General features: G+C 40.0%; 1 protein-coding gene across 1 annotated transcript in view; it reads right to left on the bottom strand.

Annotated features, from left to right (window-relative positions):
• Positions 1 to 10,155: 10,155 nt before the first annotated feature.
• Positions 10,156 to 26,108, bottom strand: part of RASGRP2 (RAS guanyl releasing protein 2) — a 132,269-nt gene continuing 116,316 nt past the window's right edge. The window contains exons 14-17 of the mRNA XM_075281797.1: positions 23,739 to 23,775; positions 18,603 to 18,761; positions 12,985 to 13,051; positions 10,156 to 10,411 (exon numbers count right to left, since the gene is read on the bottom strand). Coding sequence (XP_075137898.1) covers positions 12,993 to 13,051; positions 18,603 to 18,761; positions 23,739 to 23,775 — 255 coding nt within the window. The 3' untranslated portion in view covers positions 10,156 to 10,411; positions 12,985 to 12,992. The remainder of the gene's footprint in view (positions 10,412 to 12,984; positions 13,052 to 18,602; positions 18,762 to 23,738; positions 23,776 to 26,108) is intronic.

The following is a 26,108-nucleotide window of genomic DNA, read 5'->3' as shown; positions in this document are numbered from 1 at the left end:
CAGTAGCAAGAAATGAGGGTATTTGTATTCCCAATATATTCTTTGAATTCCCAGTCAGACAATGGCACTGTATACCAGTAGTAAAAATTGTGGGTGCACGTAACCCCAATATATTCTTTGAATTCCCAGTCAGACACTGGCACTATATGGCAGTAGCAAGAAATGAGGGTATTTGTATTCCCAATATATTCTTTGAATTCCCAGTCAGACAATGGCACTGTATACCAGTAGTAAAAATTGTGGGTGCACGTAACCCCAATATATTCTTTGAATTCCCAGTCAGACACTGGCACTATATGGCAGTAGCAAGAAATGAGGGTATTTGTATTCCCAATATATTCTTTGAATTCCCAGTCAGACAATGGCACTGTATACCAGTAGTAAAAATTGTGGGTGCACGTAACCCCAATATATTCTTTGAATTACCAGTCAGAAACTGGCACTATATGGCAGTAGCAAGAAATGAGGGTATTTGTATTCCCAATATATTCTTTGAATTCCCAGTCAGACAATGGCACTGTATACCAGTAGTAAAAATTGTGGGTGTATATAGCCCCAATTCTATTGCTAGGGGACTTGCAGGGTATTTCTGGGGTGAAGGTGGGGGGGCACACCGTTGGAACGGGTATCGGGGTATATATCGGGTATACGGGAATACACTGACAGTGTATTCCATTCAGGATCCTGGGAAAGCTGGGTTGCGGCGATTGAGCCCGTCAGTGCCACGTTACACTGACAAGCTTCTCCCTGGAATTTAGCTCTTACAAGAGCTGTTGGTTGTCTTCTCCTTCCTATCCTAGCCTGTCCCTGCCTACCCAGAATCTAAGCCCTAGCTAGCTGGACGGAAACCTCCGTCCTCGGTGAATTGCAAGCTCAGAATGACGCGAAGCTGGGCGTCGCTGTTCTTTTAAATTAGAGGTCACATGTTTTCGGCAGCCAATGGGTTTTGCCTACTTTTTTCAACGTCACCGGTGTCGTAGTTCCTGTCCCACCTACCCTGCGCTGTTATTGGAGCAAAAAAGGCGCCAGGGAAGGTGGGAGGGGAATCGAGTAATGGCGCACTTTACCACGCGGTGTTCGATTCGATTCGAACATGCCGAACAGCCTAATATCCGATCGAACATGAGTTCGATAGAACACTGTTCGCTCATCTCTACTAGGGAGCAAATGTTTTCATTCCGCGTATTCCTTTGATACCAAGCGACATGCCCTTCCCAATCCGACTTGCATTTGCTATGACTATAAACAAAGCACAAGGTCAATCACTTAAAGTAGCCGGCATTAATTTGGAGAGCCTGTGTTTCTCACACGGACAGTTGTACGTTGCTTGCTCTAGAGTAGGTAACCCCAAAATCTTTTCATATACAGGTATGCACCTGAAGGTAAAACCAGAAACATTGTGTACCAAACAGCACCACAATAGAGAGTTGTATAACTGTAAAGCAATGTTACTCTTTGGTCCGTGAACTACCTATAGATTACACTGGAGGGAGGGGGAAGGGCTGCACTATGTTGTTAAAATTGTTTGTGTAAGGGGCATAAATTTAAATTTTTGATTAAAAAATAGTTCAAGAAAAAGAATTAATAGTTTATACTACATAATATGTATTGAACATTTAAAATCAATGAAAATGTCAAATTAGTAAAAATAAAAAAAATTGTGAAATTCCAAAATAATAAAAATTTAAAGTGGAAAAAAAGATTTAGTGTAGCTCTGAGAATGTCAATTTCAGTGTGACACTGAAAATTTTACTTTAGCAAAACCAACAATTTAACATATTTTTCGCGAGCGAAGCCGCGAGCAATCTACTAGTAGTGAAATAATACAAATTTATTCAAATACCTCGGTTAAGTACACCAATATCATCCACAAGTTATATATATATATATATATATATATATATATATATATATATATATATATATATATATATATACAGTCCTATGAAAAAGTTTGGGCACCCCTATTAATCTTAATCATTTTTTGTTCTAAATATTTTGGTGTTTGCAACAGCCATTTCAGTTTGATATATCTAATAACTGATGGACACAGTAATATTTCAGGATTGAAATGAGGTTTATTGTACTAACAGAAAATGTGCAATATGCATTAAACCAAAATTTGACCGGTGCAAAAGTATGGGCACCCTTATCATTTTATTGATTTGAATTCCCCTAACTACTTTTTACTGACTTACTGAAGCACAAAATTGGTTTTGTAACCTCAGTGAGCTTTGAACTTCATAGCCAGATGTATCCAATCATAAGAAAAGGTATTTAAGGTGGCCAATTGCAAGTTGATCTCCTATTTGAATCTCCTCTGAAGAGTGGCATCATGGGCTACTCAAAACAACTCTCAAATGATCTGAAAACAAAGATTGTTCAACATAGTTGTTCAGGGGAAGGATACAAAAAGTCGTCTCAGAGATTTAACCTGTCAGTTTCCACTGTGAGGAACATAGTAAGGAAATGGAAGACCACAGGGACAGTTCTTGTTAAGCCCAGAAGTGGCAGGCCAAGAAAAATATCAGAAAGGCAGAGAAGAAGAATGGTGAGAACAGTCAAGGACAATCCACAGACCACCTCCAAAGAGCTGCAGCATCATCTTGCTGCAGATGGTGTCACTGTGCATCGGTCAACTATACAGCGCACTTTGCACAAATAGAAGCTGTATGGGAGAGTGATGAGAAAGAAGCCGTTTCTGCACGTACGCCACAAATAGAGTTGCCTGAGGTATGAAAAAGCACATTTGGACAAGGCAGCTTCATTTTGGAAACAAAAATTGAGTTGTTTGGTTATAAAAAAAAGGCGTTATGCATGGCGTCCAAAAAGAAACAGCATTCCAAGAAAAACACATGCTACCCACTGTAAAATTTGGTGGAGGTTCCATCATGCTTTGGGGCTGTGTGGCCAATGCCGGCATCGGGAATCTTGTTAAAGTTGAGGGTCGCATGGATTCCACTCAGTATCAGCAGATTCTTGAGAATAATGTTCAAGAATCAGTGACGAAGTTGAAGTTACGCCGGGGATGGATATTTCAGCAAGACAATGATCCAAAACACCGCTCCAAATCCTCAGGCATTCATGCAGAGGAACAATTACAATGTTCTGGAATGGCCATCCCAGTCCCCAGACCTGAATATCATTGAACATCTGTGGGATGATTTGAAGCGGGCTGTCCATGCTCGGCGACCATCTAACTTAACTGAACTTGAATTGTTTGTCCAAAATACCTTTATCCAGGATCCAGGAACTGATTAAAAGCTACAGGAAGCGACTAGAGGCTGTTATCTTTGCAAAAGGAGGATGTACTAAATATTAATGTCACTTTTCTGTTGAGGTGCCCATACTTTTGCACCGGTCAAATTTTGGTTTAATGCATATTGCACATTTTCTGTTAGTACAATAAACCTCATTTCAATCCTGAAATATTACTGTGTCCATCAGTTATTAGATATATCAAACTGAAATGGCTGTTATAAACACCAAAATATTTAGAACTAAAAATGATTAAGATTAATAGGGGTGCCCAAACTTTTTCATAGGACTGTATATATAAATATATATATATATATATATATATATATATATATATATATATATACTGTATATATATATTACAGAATGGAGGGGGAGGTCTAGAGTCCCAGAACTGGAAATTTCACCATAAATGGGGTACATGTAAGGGGGTAATATCCAAAAGAGTGTAGAAGTAGAATAATGCAATAAATAAATATAGAAAAGTCACATGTTAGTCCATTTGTGGTGGAATTTCCAGTATTGGGAGACTAGTCCTTCCCCTCCTTTGTATCTATTATGTATTTATCACTTGTAGATGATATTGGTGTTTTTAACCGAGGTATTATATTAATATATGAGTGGAATTTTTGTTTTATTCCATTCAGTTCCATGTTTTGTCTCTGTTATTAGCCCATTTTTGGTGGCATGTAGGAATAAGAAATAGCAGGCTGGGGAAACAGAATACAAGGCAGCAAAAAGCTAAAGAATATACGCTTTTGTCCATTAAGTGATTAGCTATTACTTCAATGTAATATTTTGGCTGGAATAACTGTTTAATTGTAATTTTAGAATATTTAATTAAACATTTCAATCCCATCATTCTTTTGGATTAAACACAATTTTCAAGTTAATATTGTCTAGGAGGAGCTTTGATCTGCGATCATCACTTTCTCAGCCTTTTGTTTGACCTGACTAGCCGTGTGCAGGAAGTAAACAATGGGGCAGATTTACTGTAGAAAATGTACCAGGATTCTTGTCCTCATTGCCAGGTCTGACAGCAGAAGGAACAGAAGGAAGAGATTTAGCAAGAGTTCTAGACAACTTATTGAGGACCATAGTCTTAAGTAGGAAAACATGAATATATGGAAAGAGATGAAATACCGAAAAGAAAAAAAACACAGCGCCAAGTGCCAATGGTATAGCATTGTTAAGGCAATCAAATGTAGCCGATAAAATGTAAAGGTTCTCATCTTGTACAGTTGTGATGAACTTACTGGAAGGCGGTCTCTTTGAGCAGCTGGGTACCTCTACGTGGTACGAATCTCACGTCGCAAAGATCCAATAGTGGCAATATGATATACCAAAAAAAAACACTGGAGGTACCAGCGCTGGTCCAGTCAAGTACTTTTATTAAGGTTATGCAAAAAAAGTCCTTTTTCAAGTGTATAAAAATTACATCTAAAAATCATTCACGTATTTAAAGGCATAAAACAAACAATAAACTGTTGGTAATCCCGCCCCTTACATCACAGGGGGACGGGGCAAAGGTCAAATAAACAGAATCATGCACTTTGTGCACAGGTTTGGCATCCATGGATGGAAAGAGACACCCTGCAGTGAAGCTATGCAAGAAGAGAAAAAGGGGCGGGCCAGATGGGTGAAGGAGGTGTGGTTTTCTCAGCAAGCTTGAAACCACGCCTCCTTCACCTGTCTGGCCCGCCCCTATTTCCGTGCCTCTCATATCTCGCTCCTGCAATGACGCGACACAGACAGGGAAGGAGGGGCAGACCAGGCAGACACCGCGCTGCTCTCCTTTTGATTCGCACAGACATGACGCACGCTGCATTCGGACTATAAGACGCACACACATTTTCCTCCCATATTGGGAGGAAAAAAAGTGCGTCTTATAGTCCGAAAAATACGGTAATTTCCCACAAAACTTCAAAAATGGGTTGCACAAAATTACTGCCACTCTCAACTTAATATTTCGTTGTACATCCTTTGGACAAAAATAACTGAAATCAATCGCTTCCTATAAGTATCAAGAAGCTTCTTAAACTAAAATGGAATTTTACATCCCCTCTTTTTTCACAAACTGCTCCCGATCTCTCATATTTAAAGGGTGCCTTCTCCCAACAGCAATTTTAAGATCTCTCCACAGGTATTCAATGGGATTTAAATCTCATTGCTGGCCACTTCAGAACTCTCCAGTACTTTGTATTCCTCCATTTCTGGGTGCTTTTTGAAGTATGTTTGGGGTCATTGTGCTTCTGGAAGACTCATAAACTATTACGCAAACCTAGCTTTCTGCCACTAGGCCCTACATTGAGACCCAAAATCCTTTGGTAATCTTCAGATTTCATGATGCCTTGCACACAGTCAAGGGCACCCAATGCACGAGGCAGCAAAACAACCCCAAAACATCTTTAAACCTCCAACATATTTGACAGTTTGTACTATATTCTTTTCTTTTAAAAGCCTCATCATTTTAGGTAAATAGTAGAATGATGTGCAGTACCAAAATGCTCTATCTTGGTCTTATTTCCCCACACGGTCTCATTCTCCAAAAGGGCTTTGACTTCCTATGCCATAGTGTTCCATTTCATTCAAATGTCGATGGATAAGTCATGTTGACACTGATGCACCCTGAGCCTGCAGCACAGCTTGAATTTCTTTGGAACTTGTTTGGAGCTGCTTATCCACCATCCATATAACCTTACATCAATTTTTCTCTTCCACCCACATCCAGGGAGATTAGCTACAGTGCCATGGGTTGGAAACTTCTTGATTATATTGGGTACAGTGGACAAAGGAACATCAAGATCTCTGGAGATTGACCTGTAACCTTGAGATTATTGATAATTTTTCACAATTTTGGTTCTCAACCCCTCAAACAGTTCTCGTCTACTCTTTCTGTTCTCCATGTTTAGTGTGACACACACAGACACACAATGCAAAGACTGAATCAACTTCTCTTTTATATCTGGTTTCAGGTGTGATTTTTATTTTGCCCACACCTGTTGCTTGACACATGTTAGTTTGAATGAGCATCACATGCTTGAAACAAAGTTATTTACCCACAATTTTGAAAGGGTGCCATCAATACTGTCCAGCCCATTTTTGGAGTTTATGTCCAATTTGCCTTTTTTTCCGTTTTTGTACTGTTGCAATACACACAGAGGAAATAAACATGTGTATAAGAAAACATGGAGAACCAGGGTGACAGTGGTCATAAGTTGCCAACATAACAGAAAGTTCCTACTTAGCTCAAGCATGACATGAAAACTGTATATATGCTGTATTCTCTCTGCCCATCTGTTCACTCCTCCCACTTCCCCTCTCCATACACTTCTATAGATCTAATCTGAGTCATGTGACGTGTAGTCATGAGAGATATGGTAGAATTGTCAGCGAGGAAGTCAATTTAGCGAAGGAAAAGGGAGTAAGGGAACACCTGATCAGAGAAGAAAGAAGCAATTTCTCTTTTAATATACATTACAAAGTTTCATATACACATACTAATCATTTATAAATAGTCTGTTCTAAAGTTAGTAACAATTGTCAAGATCTGTGTATTAGGTCACAGGGTCACAAGCTACATCAAAGTTAGGCTGTCACTTTGAGCATAAGATTCAAATAAAACACAAACCTGACTTTCTAGACACTGACTAATATATATTAGTATATAATTATATATATATAATATATATTCAGGTTACCTCACTTAAACGGGATTTAAACAACTTAGCACTCAAAAACGGGAGCAACCTCACAGGTTTTATACACATAGTGTGATCCCAATAGTAGGTCTGAAATTTAAATTTGTGTCTATACCAAAAAAAAAACATGTATCAACCTGATGAAGGCAGGCGTGCCAAAACGCGCGCGTCGGATGAGAGCCGGTGTTCACCTGTAGTTTTCTCCATATGGGTAAGCTTTAACCCATATGTGGTATTCCTTTATCTATGTATACATGGCTATGTCTATGTACTGTATATTTACAACATTTTATCATTGTAGTGCTTTCAGCTATAAATGTGCACACATATAGTATAATATACCTTCCATTCTTACACACATATTGTGCAATATACCTTCCATTGTTTTTGGTCAGTCTTGCTATGTGTATGTATAATGTGAACAGATTATGCACTGATCGTGATATTTTCTCCATACTTGTTGGTGGTATATATATTTTAATATCATTGTAAATAGTGGACCACTATGTTATTGGTGACCTATACCATATATGATATAATAAGAGATACAATTGGGATACTACTTTGGTGTTTGCCGTACTCTTGTTTGTACTGTTGCTACGTCACTCGCGTCTTATATGTACATGTTTTAATTGCAATAATAAAATTTATATGTTTTTACTCAATAACTGTCATGGTGTATTGACATAGACTTGTCCGTATACCTGTGTCTTTTTGTATTGAAACCTCACTTAAACATAAGTTTCTTGAATCACAATCTCATGGGTCAGGGTGTTAACAGCAAGCACAAAGTGCAGGCTCTCTGACTCTGTCTGCCGGGAGTGCCGGACCTTGTATACCTGATTAATTACAACAGCTCAGTATAGTCAAAGTCTTCCATACGATGAGTACAGGAGGAAAAGAAAGGGCAGGTCCCACTGTCAAACCTATCCGCCATTCTATAAAAAATCTGGTGCAACAAAGAAACACAACAAAGAACACTCATCAAACTAGATTTGCTAAGAAACCCAACTTTCCCAGATTCTTCATCTCACCCACCTCAATAAACTGGGTGATGTATACCTCCTACAGGACCTTTCCAGCAATCCTGTCAAGGAGGGCACCAACTAGCCATATTTCTGTATTTAGATACAGAGTAAGGGTAGTGAACTAAACTTCCCCTGAGTGAAGGAACGCCTAGCTATAGCTCTGCATTAACAATATGTTTTAATAAACTATCAATTTTTAAGAAGCTATTAGAATACTACGGCCGAGTGGCAATTGTCAAGTATTTTTGTGTCCTTATACTTGGCATTGACATGCAATAGTGGTCACCCAAAATGATTGTTCAGATAACAGATTTCTTCCATGACTGCTTATAAACATATCTCCTGGGCTCAGTTATTTCCAATTACACAATCTGTATAGGTAGAGCATCACCTAATAGGTTCACACTAGTGTCGCTTCTCTGTTTTTCGAGCCCTTCAGGTGCACACGGAGCTTGGTGGACCCCATTATCTATAATGGGGCGGTCGGGCGTCTTCCATAGCCTAAGAGATTGTAAAAGTTTAATTGGCAACCTGGATAAGGCCTCTAGTAGATGACAATGACATTTCTGACTGGCCGTTTTGCATCCATTTTCTTTCCATTTAGTTCTATTTTTCAGTTTTTGATGGCTGAGTGTCATCAGTTTTGCATCAGTTTTTATCAGTGAAAAAAGGATGCATTTCATCTTTTTTTACCTAACCCACTGATCCATTTTTAATAGAGCTATATTCATATTTAGAGATGAGCGAACACTGTTCGGATCAGCCGTTCCGAAGAGCACGCTCCCATAGAAATGAATGGAAGCACCTGGCACGTACACTTTGCCGGCGGTCTGTCGCCGTGCCAGGTGCTTCCATTCATTTCTATGGGAGCGTGCTGGTCGGAACAGCTGATCCGAAAAGTGTTCGCTCATCCCTATTCATATTCTTTTTTATCGCAGGGCTGGTCTGATCACTAATGCAATGCATTACAATGCGAGTGCATTGCAAAATACCGGCATTTCTATTGCAGGCTACATAGAGTAGCCTGCAATATAAATAAAGTATAGACAGGCCTGGGAACCTTCACATGGCTCCTGGCTGTCATGAAAATGGGACACGGCTCTGGAGCTTCTCCTGGGTGCTGGTGATCCCTGGCAAAATGGTGGTGCCCACGTGATGCCAGTACAATGGCGCCTCAGTCAGCTTTGACCAAGGCGCCAGAAAGGTTAATGTCCGCGATTGGTGCAGGCACTGATCGCGGTCATTAGCGTTGGGTGTTTGTTGTATAAAACAGCAGACACCCGGCAGCTATGGCGGCCACCATCTTTAACTGTACTAGTATGGCGGATGTCGGGAAAGGATTAAAGCTACTGAAGAATCTGCTTATTATCTGCAGATTAATATTAATGTTTATAATCAATGTTGGTAAAACAGCAACTGCTTAATACTTTACTGTCTTTAACTGTCTTTAATTAATACCATATAATCACCTACTGGGAAAGTCTTATTAGCAGTTCTGGTATTTTTCTCCCTTTCCTTTTATTTTTTATATTCATCATTTTATTAGAGATTTATGTGAAGTCAGATAAACATTAATTAAAAATAAATAATAATCAAGTAATGGGTTAATAGAGGTGGTAAACTGTGCCAGTTAATGCCTAACTGAATAGCAAAAACCAGACTATGATGTTGGCGGAGTAAACGTTCTCTCTCACTAGTACAATTGCTCGGCTTCACAGGGCTCTATTTTGTTTCTTTGTGTGTTTGTGGTTAAAAACTTTGCTTGCTACTGACATGAATGAAAGATGATTGGGTGGTTGTGAAATCCAGTAGTGCTATATACGTGTATACGTCACAGATCTGATGAAAGGATTTGATGTTTATTCCCCAAAACATGTTATCTTGAGACATTTAATAAAGCAGCCTATACATGGAATCAGTTGGTCTGCCACTGTTGCGGTCTTTGGAGGGGTAGGTATCCTGGAGCACGTGGGTTCACATTTCTCATATTTGTGAATACGTTGAGAACAGCGAGTCCTAGACAGCTGAAAACCTTCAGAAGTCCCTGATTTATTTACGTGCCAAATTTGGTACACATTGGTCCAGCTGTTTGGTCGTGCATAAAGAACAGGCAACACAAATGTATTTTTATATATAAAGATAAACTAGATAAAAGAAAGGACTGAGACTAAACTGATCTGTACATTTATTATATGAGTGATTTGACAAGTACATCTCTTTTCATATTTATACAGGTTTTGGCAATATCTGTATTTCATCTGAAACACTTTGGAGTGTCATTGGAGTCTTCTGTCCCATAATAAATCAGAGTACATTGGGAGAGTTGTGATATTTCCTTTAGCGATGAGCAGATAAGACAACAGCTCCTTGCGAATGTCTTGCTGCAATGACTTGAATGAACGTCCAACTTAAATTTTCAGCTTCCTAAAGTATAAAATATAGAGAAAGCGCCATCAATGTAATGTCAATTGATTTATAACAGGTACGATAGAAAAACTATTGCATCAGGTATATATATATATACACAAACACACACAAACACACACATACATACATACATACATACATACACAGTATGTATACTTATAATCTGCAACATTAACATAATCTCTTAACACAAATACTCGCACATACTATTAATGTGTTACTGTAACAAACATTTGTGTTGTGATAGAGCTGTGCTGATGCATTCTGGGTACACAACAAGTATAAATGTAAAGCACCAACACAGAACATTAGCGACCATATAAAACACATGTACAGGTTTTAACAACTATTAGGATTAGGTTTGCCTCAGAAAAATGTGCAATGACCACCACGATGAGATGGACGTACTGTACCTACAATATACATTATAAAGTTTTCCTCTGAACTCCATCTACTATGTGTGACTCATACAGACGAAATCAAGAAGATGACATAAAGCATCTGAGCCCTGTACACCAGACAGATTATTGTCGCATAGCACCAATATAAAGTGTCCGCCTTCTTTAGTGTAACAGCAGATGAGAAGGTCCTTATCTCTATTCTCATTTTGTACAGCAATTCTGTCTAATGCTGTGAGATTCACCTAGTGACTTCTAGAAAGGACAGAAACATTAGAAGTGCTGCAAAAGCAAAATGTATTCATGTCACTGAGCCTCCTTGTGTACAATGGACGGCATGCAGTGAGTGAAGCCATGCTCGTCACTAGTCTTATTTCATTCATAGTTCTATGCCTAAAGAGTTATTACAATATGGTTGGTATCATGACCAACAATTTTAACGTCACCTGAAAGAAACATTTATTGCATGGGGATATTAACCTTGAAAGTGAATTTGGTGCTAATAATTTTCTTAACATATCTTTCTAGAAGTCTGAGCTCCATTTTTCTGATATATTTGGTGTCCGGAAAGTAAGTACACAAAATGAAAGGGAGGACTGTAGCCGGTATATGAAGTGTTTATTAATGAACATGTGACCGGAAATGCACCATGACGGCGCTGCAGGTAGACCGACCTGTGCTGTGGCCCCCTCGCTCACCGGATTTGACCCCACTTGATTTTTTTCTTCTGGGGACATGTCAAGTGCGTTGCGTATACAACGCCTGTGCCAAACCGCAAAGAGCTCGTGAACCGCATCCAGGCTGCATTCGTCGCAGTGAGGGCTATGCCAGGAGTCTGTGAACGGGTGCGTCAATCTATCTCCCGGTGTTGCACTGCTTGCGTCGAGACAGGTGGCAGCACTTCGAACAATTCTTGTAAATAAGTTACAGTGATTAAACTGATTTCCCATTAAAGCGCCTTCTCTTCTTCGTTTCTCCTTTCACATGGCGCAGCGAGGGATAGAAAACCGACATCTCTGTCTACCTGAACCACCGCAATGGTGCATTTTTGGTCGCATGTCCATTAATAAAAAACGCTTCATATACCGGCTACAGTCCTCCCTGTCATTTTGTGCACTTACTCTCCGGACACCCTGTATAGCTCTAAATATGCAGCATAGACATGATTTAATAAAAGTAAGACTATTATTAGTAAGCAGACTTATGAAGGTTTTATACCACCCTTTAGTTTACTGTAAGTTACTTTGTGCCAGAATTTTTTGACACAATTTTGGTGTGTTTAAGTCACACCCCCTTTTAGAGACCCCACACCAGATGCTTAGCAAATTGAAAAATTTAGATGTGCCACATTGCACCAACTTTACGCCTAGTTGGAACCACAATAGCAAATCTTGGCCACCGATTTTAAACTATAGAAGCCACTGTGTGCTGTTTTATTACACAGTGTAATGCGCAATCAGTGTGCAGTAAGATGCTAAGCTCCCTCTAGTGGTGGCTGCAGGCTGCTAGCATCTTATAGGTTTTTTTTACGTTTTGTTTTTTTTTAAACTACATTATGCCTGCAGAGGATTCTAAGCTTTCTATTAAAAAAAAAAATAAAAAAAAATAAGCTCACAAAGGATTACAAATTCCTTGGATAAAAAATAGCATTCAAGGGTGGGCTATTTGCAATACAGGTTCTGTGCAATAAATATAGGCAGCTATGAACTTGTAAAAGAAGCTTTTGTTACCGCCCAATAAAACAAAAAGCGTTTCAGCAGAAAATGATGTTTTTTATAGACAACACAGTCTACAAACATAAAAATGCTGTGTATGTTACATATTTTAACGTATTTTGCAACATCACAGAAAAATGTTACCAACTATACTGTTACCTTTAAGGGTTTTCACACCACATATTGATTTACATTTACAGTGTATTAATGAGGACATGTGGATACAGTAGGTACAGTATGCATAGGTCTATATCTATGTATAAGATATGTGCAGTGTGCGGTGTGAATCTGTGTGCGGATGTGGAAGTTGTACCAGCTTTACCATTCTTATTTTATCCATAGTAATATAATTATATTATTTTCAGAACCATTATCAATATAAACCTACGTTCCAATGACACTCCCCTATTATCTACTACTAATATCATTAGATTTCCTTGTCAATAGTTTTACTTACTTTTCTGGTTATAAATGATCATCAAAAACGCCATCATCCTCCACCTGCGGATCTTCTTCCTTCAGCTCTAAACCACAAAAAAAAAAATCTTTGAGTGATTAGCTGCTCCGGAATACATTCTTATATAATGAGTTTATACTCAGGAACAATAATATATCATGCCGTAGTCAAGGTTAACAAAGGTTAAAGGGGTTTTCCAGTTTTATGTCAGTAAAGTGTTTACTGCATCAGGAAAGGTTATGTAGCTGACTTCTAGAAGGCTGGATTTATACACAGCCATTTCTAGTTGTTACAGATACAACCAGCAGACGTATACCGCTGGGTCAATGCACAAATTGCCCTCATTTATCAAAGCTATCCAACAGCAAGAATGTCCGTGTTGCCCAGAGCAACCAATCACAGTTCACGTGTTATATTTCCAGAATGGTTCACAACATGAAAGCTGACATCTGATTGACTGTGTTGCTCTTAACAGCCAATCTTAAGGGTATATTACACATATAGGCAGATATTACCGATGTTCAGGACTATTATCGGCAAGTGGTGCTCCTAGGAATGCTTCTGTGGAGAACTCTGCTGATCAGCAGATTAATAAGGGAACATTGGCTGGTCGGCCAATTGCATCTATTATGCAGGATAAAGGATGTAGGCTATTGGCGGCACGTCACCATGAGTGATAAGAGCAAGGCTACTAATAATCTGTGCGGCCGAATGGTGGAGAAACGATTGCAGTAGATCATTCAGATCACTTCTCCCCGTCCAGTTTGCATCAGTCTGTGTAATTAGGTTGTACAAATTGTAGCAGCGAGTGTCGGTATTGCAGCGCTGTCCCTTTGAAATCTACCCACACTCACTACTACAGCTTGTACAGCTAGTGAGCAGCTCACAGTATGTAAACAATATAGAGAGAAGCGCTGTGTCTATACTGGTGATCTGCTGGGGTCCTGGGTGTCGTACACTTGCTGATCTAATATTGATAGCCTGTCCTAAGGACTAAGCTAGATACAGCAGTTTATATCCACCACAGTATCTAAAAGGAGTTTGTCCTGTCACACCCATCAGTCTAAAGCTGGTTGCACACGACTGACACCCATGTGCTGCCCACATATTCAGGAAGGCCTACAACCCGCAATAACACTACTGTCACCACACCACCATCCGAACAGTCTCCCCCCTCTCCTTCTGTCTCTATCCCCCTTCCCTCATAGACTGTAAGCCCTCACAGACCGGGCCCTCTATCCCGCTGTGCCAGTTGGTCATTGTTAGTATTATATTTGTTTGTATACATTGTGTACTGTATGTAAACCCCCAAATGTGCTATATAAATAAACAATAATAATAATAATAATAATAATAATAATAATAATAATAATAATAATAATACACCTTGCGTGCTTCCGCGACCCCTTTCATTTAATGAATAGGAAGCCACGGAAAAAGGGCCACAAAATTGGACAGAAATAGGACCTGTTCCATATTTTGTGACCTGGAGTGTTGACCCGCACACACGAACATGTAATTCATGGTCATGTGGACGGGCCCATAGAAATGAATGGGTCAGTGTACTATCCAGGAAAACCTGGATAGCACAATGGCCATTCATACGGTCATGTGCAAAGGTAATATTAGGTTCTATGTCCGTGTAAAATACCCTAAGCCTACAATTACATGACTGTGGGTGTAAACAGCTGTAAAAAATGGACATTTTTTCCATTTTTGCACTCGAGGGGAGGCTGTGTACAGATCTTTGAAAACGAACAAAAATGGAGCATGACATAACAACAGATTGTCAAAATATCGGTCATGTGAATAGCTCCCATTCACCGACAGTGAAATAAATGTGACCGTGTGACGGCCGTTAAAAACATGGCCAATATTCAATGTCGTGTGAATATAGGCTAAGGGTTAATTCACATGCGACAAATTTGTAGCAAAAATTACTCTGACTAAAAATCAGTGACATCCATTGATAAATTAGGCAGTCGTAGAAATTTCTGCCTCACAGGTGAACTTACCCTGATATAGCATATGAACAAGGGTCACCCTGACAAAGCCATTACGTCTGACGCAGCTTTGGCGGAACACACTGCACAACAAGGATTTAAAGTGGCCATACACGGTAAACTCCTAAGCGGTTTTGTCATTTAACAAAAACACCGCAATCAATTGTTCACAATTGTTGACGGCAGAATTTTGTCTGCCAAAAAACTGTCCACTGTGTTGGAAATTTCAGTCATCAGTCAGCTGAAAATAAAAGTGTCTAGCACAAATAAACAAGAAAACAGCATCAAAGTCACTGAATGGGCACAAGGAAAATTCATGCAAAGTGCTTGTGTTTGTCCTTACAAAACCAGGTCAGAAGTCAGATTTTAGCCAGGCCACATCTGCTTAGTGTCAGGAATTATTACCTCCTGGTACTCTACTTTCCTCTACAGTACTCCTAAGGCTAAGGCCCCATGTAGAGAGCTGCAGCCAAAAAATGCTGCAGGAAAGAGCACTGTGGAAATACATTGCATTTTTTTACACAGCGTTTTCCACAGGCGTTCTACCTCTATTATACTTATACGGAAAACTCCAGTGTTTCAACAGGTATAACTGACATGCTGCTATTTTGATTCTCGCTGCAGATTTTTTTTCTGCAATGTGTGAATGGGATTAGCCAGAATCCCATCCACCTTGCAGGTAATGCATCTATTGCCACAATGTTTCTGGCGCAGACAAAATGCTGCATTTTCACAACTTGGGGCTCCAGGAAAACAACACAGTGTTTTACAGTCACTGCAAAGTGGATGGGACTCTAGCAAATCCCAAACCACACTTTGTGGAAAAATATGAGCAGCAGACATGCTAGGATTTCCAAAACTGCTGCGTCTTTGGAAATCGCAGCATGTCAATTCTACCTATGGAAACACCGGTAGTTTCCCTATAGGCATAATGGAAGCAGAAATGGTTTCCTATGAAATTGATGAGTATGTGTGTATGAGAGAGATGGAAGTTGCTGAAACAAATCCTGTACACATGCTACAAATACACTGTATATACTTGAGTATAAGCCGACCCGAATATAAGTCGAGGCCCCTAATTTTACTACAAAAAACTGGGAAAACTTATTGACTGGAGTATAAGCCGAGGGGGGAGAGAAATGCAGCAGCTACTGGGAAATTTCAAAAATTAAAATGGTCAGAGTTTTTGGGTGCAGTAGTTGCTGAGAAAGGGGAGGGGGTGTTTTGGTTGTCTGTCTGCCCCTTCCCTGAGCTTGAGGACTGGGGTTTTTCCTTCAAGTGGAATTCAGCCTGGCTGAATATAGGGGATCTGCAGTGCTGCTATTAACCCCTTCCCGACTGAACAGGAGCACTGCAGATACCCTATATTTAGTAGACCGGGCACTTTCAGACACAGGGATATCTAATGTGTATGCGTTTCACAGTCATTTTCTACTTTTGTATGTATATACTCGAGTATATACGGTAATATGTACAGTAATTAAAAATCATGTAATAGAAGTATAATTTGATTATCAAGTATAAAAAGGCTTTCTTTCATATGTGATCCTTTAGTTAAGAAAAAAAAAAAAACACTTACCTTTACTTTATTTTTACAAGAAGCTTCTGCTATGGAGTGCAGTGTCCATATAATGTTAATGACAATGACAAACATTTCTAAGGCGCTTTTCTCACACAATGGACTCAAAACACACAGGGTGCATTGTGGAGTAAGGGAGTCATTGTCTACCATACAGGCGATCATCCCCAATACGCACAAGGGCCAGTCATTTTATAGGAGATCACTAAGAGATGAGTGAATCTCCTGAAACTCGTTTTGGGTCTGATTCAGAAAAACTGCCCTTAGATTCAATTCAGGCAGAATAAATTTGTTCTAAATCAGAAGTGAGTCAAAATCTTTTGATGGTTCCTAGGACTGTAATCAAACTCTTTTAAGCCCTTTACACAGTGATGTTTAGAGGTGTTGGTCTCCACTCCTGGATTTGGCTTACAAACGTGGATTTATTTCACTGAGCCAGACAGAAATATCACCTTCCTGAGTTTCACCCCAGTCTCATGACCCCAAACACAGACCCTTGTATGGGTCCATAGAGTATAATGGATCAGTGTGCTTAGCTATGAAAAATACAACCAGCGCATTGAGAATACCTCTGGCCCCATGCACACAATGGTAAAAAATGTTATGGCTTTTTCTTTTCCGATTTTTAGAATGAAAGTAAGTAGGTCCATATATGTCAGTTTTTGGGGTTTTTTAACTGACAGTGAATAATGTCAAAGTTAAAGAGGTTGGCCACTTTCACACCAAAATTGAGAGATCAATGTTAGTGTTTGTATAATACAAATTTCCAATTTCCAATTGTACAACTGTTTATTATACAAAAATGGCCAATCCCTTTAAAAATGGATGGTTTGGGTCAAAATAATGCTTGCTATTTGAATAAATAAAGACAACTGAGTACCTTATATGTGTTCAGACCATTGTTTTCAGTCCTCATGTTTATAAGCAGCTGCTTTACTTTCTGACTTAGCAGCTCTTCCCAGTATACATTCGACCTCCTATCAGTTTTCAGCCAGATCTCTGCCCGGCTCACTGATTGCATCATCATCATATCATTTACACATGTACATGTGTGCCATAACACTGTGGCATATCTATGAAGACTGGCAGTACTCACACCAGTCTTCATGCTACAAGCTGGCATGCATTTTTCCCAGATTTATTCCTGGTACCTTGTCCCGCCCCCCCCCCCCACCCCTCTCCCCCAATGGCCCGTGTCCCTTCCTGTTAAGAGAGCATTGAATGTAATTATATTAAAGCCCCTTGAGTCCCCCTTGGCTCAAAGCCTCCCCCCCAATCTGTCACCCTAGCATCATCCTATTTTTTACATACTTACAAAAAAAATTTAAAAAAATTCCCAGAAAACTCATTTAAAAACTGACACACAACCAGAAAACTGGTGGAAAATTACTGACACATTGATGGGAAAATAGGTGTTAAAAACTGACAGTTTCATCCATTTCTAATGACTGTTGGCCTAAGGGTCCTTCACACAGTAGAATCTGCTCCTGATTTCCAGACAGATTCCCAAATCTGCACCAGATTCCATAATGATTCTGTCTCCCATAGTTTTCAATGAAAGGCAGAGGCCAAAGCAGAATGCTGAAAAAATAAGTATCCTGCTCCATCTTGCTGAAAATTCCAGACCAGACCAGACCCCCTGTAGATTTTCCCCATTCATTTAAATCTAATCAGCAGAGGAAAGGCGAGGTGGAACAACATAGCTGTACTTTGGAATTCCAATGCAGTGAACCTGGGCCCAGAAAATGAAGAGGAACTTGAAGCGGACGTCTGCCTCAGATTCCTCTTCATTTTCCGAAGTATGAACAGGCCCAAGAATGAAACATGAGGTGACTAAAGGCTGTACTGATGTGTAAACTGGCTCCCTGTAAAACCCTTGTGGGTCCCCTAACTCCCCCACTCAACGTTTCCATTTCTCTGTGAGAAAAGCGCATTATAAATGATTGTCATGGTCATTGACTGCAGCATATCTTAAAAAGTATATGAAGATTAAAGTGTGGCATATTAGAAATAGCAGAGTCAGCTCGGTGACCTACCTGGTGGCAATGAGGATCTCTTGAACGATCTTGGAAGAGTGAAGGAAAATTGCCGGCCCTGGTGAGAACTTTCTCGCTTCTCACTGACACTTTTAGATCTCTTCTTGCACTCTACAGAAAGCCGGTCCTTACAGTGCTTGTGACAAGTGACCCCACAGGCTGCAAAACAAACATTTTAATGTATTAAGTATGAAGTTAAAGCTGAAAAATGTTAACTGTTCTGTAAGTGTTTTGGTTGATGATTTTGTAATATAACACTATACAGTACATGGCAATGTGACATTATGGGGCTGATTTATCAAAATTGGAGTTTTCCACTCTGGAGTTGACAATTCCTGGCCTGCCGGAGTTTGTGCCCAATTTATGATGAGGTGCCCACTTTATATAATTCATCAATATCAGATTGAGATGGTGGCGGGTTGTTGGACCACCAATCATCTGATATTGATGACCTATTATAAGCCATCAATGTCTATTTTTAGACAACTTCCAAGAATTGGTTGTATAAGTGTATCTCTTAAAAAATATTGCTGCAATGAATGTGCAGTATGACTTAAGGAAATTACAGGCCCAAAGCTTCAGGCTGCACTACTGAAAGATTCTGATTATGACAATTTCTGTTCAGATTTTTGGAAGACGCAGTGTTCATATTATATGTTTAGACACACATATCTTCTGTTATTCAAGCTATGTCATGTGTAATTGTTTACTTGAATCTACACAGGGATTCCACGACAACTGTGCATCTCACATATATCAGAAGGAGACATATCTTGAATCTTGGGATATTGTATTGTAGGTCCTCTCCATATGTCAGCATAGGAGATTATATATGTATATTATATATAAATGTACCTATATAATTCATATGTAGCATGTGCTGCATTTAACACAATGCTATGCAGTGTCCTGTAAGCCACAAGGTTGGGCCTTAATGGATCAAAATGTATTGCACAGATGCTTGAGTAAACCAAAATCCAGGGAATTTGGAGGCTGTTCCTGAAGACTTTTTCAGCATGGCAGGGAATATTGAGCGTTGCAAGTGCCATTAGGGAATACTGTGTCTATTGAGGGGTGTACTTGGTCTGCAGGCCACAATCTTCTATTGCGCCATGATCCAGTCCTGATGCTCACATGCTTACTGATGGCACCTTTAGTAGCAGACATTGGTTGGATTTGGCACATCAAGTGGTTTGTGGCTACACAACCCTGTACACACCTTTCTACAAGAGCCAGAATTAAAGGGGTATTCCCATGATGCTTGTTCACTAACCTGCAGGCTGTTGTGCTCTCTTCACTTCCTGCTTTTCTCCGCACATAGGTGGGCGGAGTTTCACTTGCGCGGGATTGGTTGTAAATGAATTACCACAGTGTGAAGCTGATGTAGCAGAGCTGGATATGAGTCAGCTTGCATTACATACAGAGGTAACGGACTCTCTATCTCAGCCCTTATCAGCCAAATTCAATTAAACTGACTGCTCCCAGCCCCTCCCTCCCCCCTGAGAGCAGGCAGCTACATCACTTGACAAATGAGCAGATAATCCCATGGGCCATAGAAACGGAGTGTAAACAATGAAGTGAATAAATTAAGATAGCGGCCAAACAAAGCAGTTTTGATAAAGCAGTGTATTTAGGAAAAGTATTAAATCCACATAAACTAGCAGTATAGATAGGATCCTTGTGATGGGACAACCCCTTTAACTGTGTCATTAGTCTGGGCCACAGCAGCCCTATTGTTTCATCAGAGTAGACACTTGCTGGCTTTTGCATTAATGAATCTTGGCCTCTCAGGTATGTTTTGATCACTGAATGGAGGGACTTGCTGTGCTAGGAGATTCTGTGACTTGGTCATCCAGTCATCACAATTTGACCCTTTTCGAGTTACTCAAATCCTTAGGCTTTTCCAGTATTCCTGCTTCCATATTCCAACTTGTAACAAGACTATTCATCAGCTGCCTCATATACTCTACGTCTTGAGTTAATCTATGTTAGTTACTTAACATGTGAGTCATTTTAAAGTGGTTTAAAAAAAAAAAACTACCATTAATAACATGTTGAATTCCTCAAGGCTCTAGCCTGGTCCCTATGGATCTGCAGTGATGACATCACATACATAATTCACGTGACTACTGCAGCCAATCACTGTGCCTGTCTACAAAGAACACTGCTGAGGTCAGTCACCTTAATGATGTGACATCATCACTGCTGGACCTGCAGTGGCAACTACATCCGGGCGCTGGACGTGCAGGAGATTTAACAGGGAATTAGGCTTCACTTTATATCATTTTCAGACAACTCCTCTGAGGATATGGCTGGATTGGAGTTATCATTATTTAGTCCTGCTACATAAACTAGGAATGATATGATATACTAAATTTTACATAATAATATGATTATTTTTAATACTATTCAATTTTGTCCTATCATATCTTTCAAGTGTGGCAGGACATATTGTTCAAATACCGTACAAGCAGTTATCCAGTGATGTGCTGGCAAGCCATAAGTGAACAGATCATTATTGGTATTCAATAGGGTAATTACGTATTAGAATACAGATCACCCATATGAATAATCACCTTAATATATTCTGAATCAATCTTTTATTACTGGACCTCTATAAATATAACTGACTTTTATGTAAAGATGAATTTTGTTTTGTGCTACTAATGTATGTGGGGTGAAATACTCTACATTTTAATAGTATGGATAGAAAGGTGAGGGGAAGCTTAAAGCTCCAGAGCTTCAGTGTACTAGGTGTCATTTATAGTACTGGGGACTAAGAGCACCAGTGCCAAATTGCTACTGCTACCTCTGCTCCCACTGTAGCAGAGGTGCAAGTGGACTATCTTGCAAGGGTTATGTTTGCTGCCCTAGCCCTGTATTTAAAGGGGCTCTATCATTGGGAAAACTCATTTTTAACTAAACATATACCTGCATAGCCTTTAGAAAGACTATTCCACATATACCTTTTGTATGTTAATCCCCTCAGTCCTTTTTGAACGAACCCACTTTTATTCAGCACTGTCTGCTGTGTGTAGGAGCAGGTTGGTTGCTGCTGGTGACTCATCAGACTTCCCTGCTCTCTCTCACACACACACACACACACACACACACACACACACACACACACACACCAGAGAGTTCTCACTGAGACTTATGGCTTTTTTGGAAGCTAATTAGTATATGAATAAAAGTGGACTTATTCAAAAAGGACTGTGGGGATTAACATACAAAAGGTATGTGTGGAATAGCCTTTCTAAAGGCTATGCAAGTATACACCTAGTTAAAAATGGGTTTTTCCCAATGATAGAGCTCCTTTAGGCAAATTAACCATTCTATATGTGACTTACTCTTTCCCCATGCCCGATTCGGTTTCATGCCTCAGTTAAAATTGAGAATTACATAAAGAAATATTCTCTGGGGGAGATTTATCAATCAAAATGCACAAGAATTATGATGTAAGTTGTGTAAAACAAAACCCTAACATTTACAATAATTGGGCGTTCATACTTGCGCCAGCGTTTGACCGCCGGGGAAACCATTTTTATTTGCACGGACACAGAGTTGGACGTGCAGGACTTTGTGCCGTGCAAAAAACGGTTTCCCGCGAAGAGGTTGCATACAGACACCGGTGGTTTGCTTTAAAATCCCATTAAAACTGACCGCCAGGAAGCCGTCCTCTATGTAGTTTCCCCGAGGAACTGGACGGAGACCTGGCAGGTGGACACGGGTGCAAGTGTGAATGCTCCCTAAACATGTTTTAGGCTGAGGCCCCACGTTGTGAAAACACAGCTTTTTATGTTGCAGATTTTGCTGCAGTTTTTTGAGCCACAGCTAAGAATGGCTACAAAAGGAAAGGGAAATATACAGAAGTCTACTTTCTGCTCAATCCACACCAGGCTTTGGCAAAAAAAAAAGCGCAGCTAAATTCGCAACATGAAAAGCTTCAATTCCATAACACGGGGCCTCAGCCTTTTAGATCCTTTATATAAAATGGCTTGTCAGGAAAGGAGGCACAGCCCAAGTTTCTTCACCATGCACAAATAACTTTTAATCAAACTAATAAGTGGCGTAATGTTAGACTAAATTTCATAATACCCCAGATTTATCGAACACCATCAGATACAGTGATAAATCTGGTGTAGTTTATTGCTGTCTAGTTTAATTTGCACTAAAACTAGAACTTTTAGTAAATCTGTCCCTCTGTACCCTTCCACGATTCTAAAAATCCTACAGACTGTAATACAAATGAACCTACCTCCAGTGGGATATATAAATGGATAAATCATTCTCTAGCCAGAGATGGAGCAGACCAGCAGGAGATTGAAGGTCCCTTTACCCAGCCTGGTGCAGGTGCTGATGAGTACGGTCAATGATTTAATGCTTTGAAAGGCCCATTGCACCAGTCTTTTATATTATATTGGCAATATATCCCCGTTTCCTTTACTGACTTATCTGCAGCTCTTTAGGCCAATTATATGAACAATTGTTCATGATAACTGACCAAATAATAGGGACACGTGAAGGGGCTTATTTGCTCCCTACAGAATTTCGAGAAGACTATTTATATTCTGCAGAACACGCTGCTGACTGACAGACTGGAAGTCATGTTTCTTATTTTCTTTTAGCAACAAATTCTAGATTTAGTGTTCTTTAAATATGTAATAGTGAGGCCACTAGGTCTCATGGATATGTATATCTATGGGGAGAAGCAAGCAACCAGGTTTTTTGCATAGTCAGCAGACTGGATGCCTTATGTCGGACTATATCATCCTCTAAACGCAGAATGTTCTTAGGGCTTCTAGAAGGGAAATCAGTGAGACATTTAGAGCCCATCATGGCACAGCAGCTCTGCCTGTGAAATAGTGCACAGACCTGTACAATGGATGAAATGCACATAATGTGAAGATAGATTACTGTCAGTAATTAGAATACCTATGGTAGCCGAAGACTGGGGAAATACCTTTAGCATGGCCTATAAATACTAGAGATGCAAAAAACAAAATTATATTGGGAAGAAAAAAAAAATCTGTAAAGCTGATGTGAAAAATGAATTATGTCAATAAATGTGAGAAGAAACATATTTTATGTCGAGCACTAGATGATCTGATGACAGATAGGAACATTAATTCTTACCTCGACATTTCAGTCCTTTCTTATATATTCCGAGTATCTGCAAGAGAAAGGTTTAATAATAAAAAATAACAGTTCATAGCAGTTCAATACACTCATTGACAAAAAAACACACACCAAGATAGACATGTTGGATTGCTGCAAAACTCGACATGAATGTATGTTTCATATAGATAATGTTTACAGGTGTGGTCTGATTAACCCTTAGGAGACGCAGACATTTTTCTTTTTCTTTTTTTGTCCCGCTAAGGGGCTTGAACATGTGATCTTTAGATCACCTGTGCCATAGACTGCAATAGTGCCATATAGCAGTCTATGACAGATTCTTTATGTAACAATTGAAGCCAGCTGCACATCGGCTTCAGTAGTTGCAATACTATGGAAGCGCTGAGAGCCTTCAGAAGGCTCCAGGCTGTCATAGTAACGGGACACCTCCTGCGATTGCGCCGCCGGGTGGAGCCGTCCCGTTACCTAGAACAATACTGAAAGCAAAACTAACCACTCAGATGCCATGGTTGCATTTGACCACTGTATTTGAGTGGTTAAATGCCTGTGATCAGAGTCATCTCTGATCATGGGCAATGCTGCCGGGGCCCTGCTGTGTGAAACCCGGCAGCTAGTGCGGCCGCTGTGTTTCAGAGCGGCCACCATGTTTTTTCAGCGCACCAGGATGTTACTGTATAAGGGTTAAACACTGGATCTTGCCATTGGGGGGCGTGATATCCTTTACTTCTTCACTTGCTGCCCTATAAACAGGCTTTCAGAAGCTACTTTTAGGTGGTGTGCCTCTTGGGAGATCCTTGACTGCTAGACATGCCTTTACAATGCACTCAAAGACATTTTACTCAGTTGACTAAGAGGGGGTTGCATGGGTGGACTGGGATAAGAAGGACGGCCATTTCAACAACTTGTCTGATATTAGGGCAGTTCTGATTGAACGATTAATAGTTGTTGGGAGCAGTGAGAGCACTCACATGGCAACTAGGCTCAAGAAAGCCCAGACAGACCACCAGTAGATCGCTTGATCAGCCTACAGGCACAAGCAGTTAACACAATTTCTTTGACCACCAATCAGATACAAGTGGCACCTAATACTCAGACACTGTAAGGAATTTGCCACGAATGTCTCTACCAGATTGCACTTTCCACTCTGGCGTGCCTGGCCTTCACAAATTACATTGCCCCTTTACTGCTCCCTGAACAGTATTGGCCCCCACACTGTATATTTTCCACTTTAATGACCTCCACAAAGTATATTGCCTAATATCCAGACATTTTTCAGCATCAGGACATAGCATAAGGCACCTTATGGAAGCTGAAGTGGAGGAAGCCATTGTCAGGACTGGGGATGAGTAAGTGAATATTGGCCATTATCTGCTCAATAATCCACCACTGGTCATATGCCTACAGTGCTGGACAGACGTTTATATGGCTGCAGGCATTTCTGATTTAGCATCATAAGTGATTCTTATTCTTTGCTTATTTTAATATTACACTGAGATCAGGAGAAACATTAAAAATAAATCAAGCAATATATTTTTTAATTTTGGTACGGGCTTTGATGACTGGTGATGCCTAGGAATCACTATGTTCTGGTGAAGCTGGTAAAAAATGTTTGAGAAGCCCTGTTATAGTCTATAAAATATAGATATCTACATTAAGTAACTTTTTTTCAACCTTTTCCTAATAACTGGCTCACAAATCTGCGTTCTATGGCCATAGAACTACAGGAGCGTACCGTGCATGCTTGCATAAGCGGCCACAAAAAAATGTCTGCCTACATGTGAAGTCGGCTCTGCCCAAGGTCCGCTGGCAGAGCCGACTTACGCATGCGTTGAATTTTGACCCCCTGCGCTGGAAGAAGACGCGTGAAGAGGCCGTTGCTGACAAAGATGGAGGCAGCACTGGAGAGAGTTCTCTTGCAGCATTGGGGACTCCCCCGGTGCTGTTTGAGCGCTGAGGCCCGCCCCAGAGCTGCGAGAGAACTCATTTGCATACCGGCAAAAACAGGGATTTAAAGCAAACGGCAGCGCGGAGAAGACATCTAAAGGTAGGAGAAGAAGAGCTTTTCTTAAGGCTATTCTGACGTGTTACTGAGAAAAAAGGCGTTTGAATGATAAGATCCCTTTAAAGGGTTGCAAATACAGACCACATTTCAGTTCTCCCTTAGAATTTGTGAGTTAAGTGGGAACTATCAACCTAGAACATTACATAGAACTGCTACTTAAAAAACTATTGTCAATATCTTTCATCTACAAAAAAGAAAGCAGATAGGACTCTATCAGCGCTAGACAATGATTTGGTAACTTACAAAAGTATAATTGAATTAGTTACACTTAGTAGTACATGAATTAGTTATACTATGCCTTCTTT

This window comes from Leptodactylus fuscus, chromosome 7 (assembly GCF_031893055.1).
Source record: "Leptodactylus fuscus isolate aLepFus1 chromosome 7, aLepFus1.hap2, whole genome shotgun sequence".
NCBI lineage: Eukaryota > Metazoa > Chordata > Amphibia > Anura > Leptodactylidae > Leptodactylus > Leptodactylus fuscus.
Note: the sequence above shows the minus strand (reverse complement) of the source record. Positions and strands in the feature narration are given on the sequence as shown.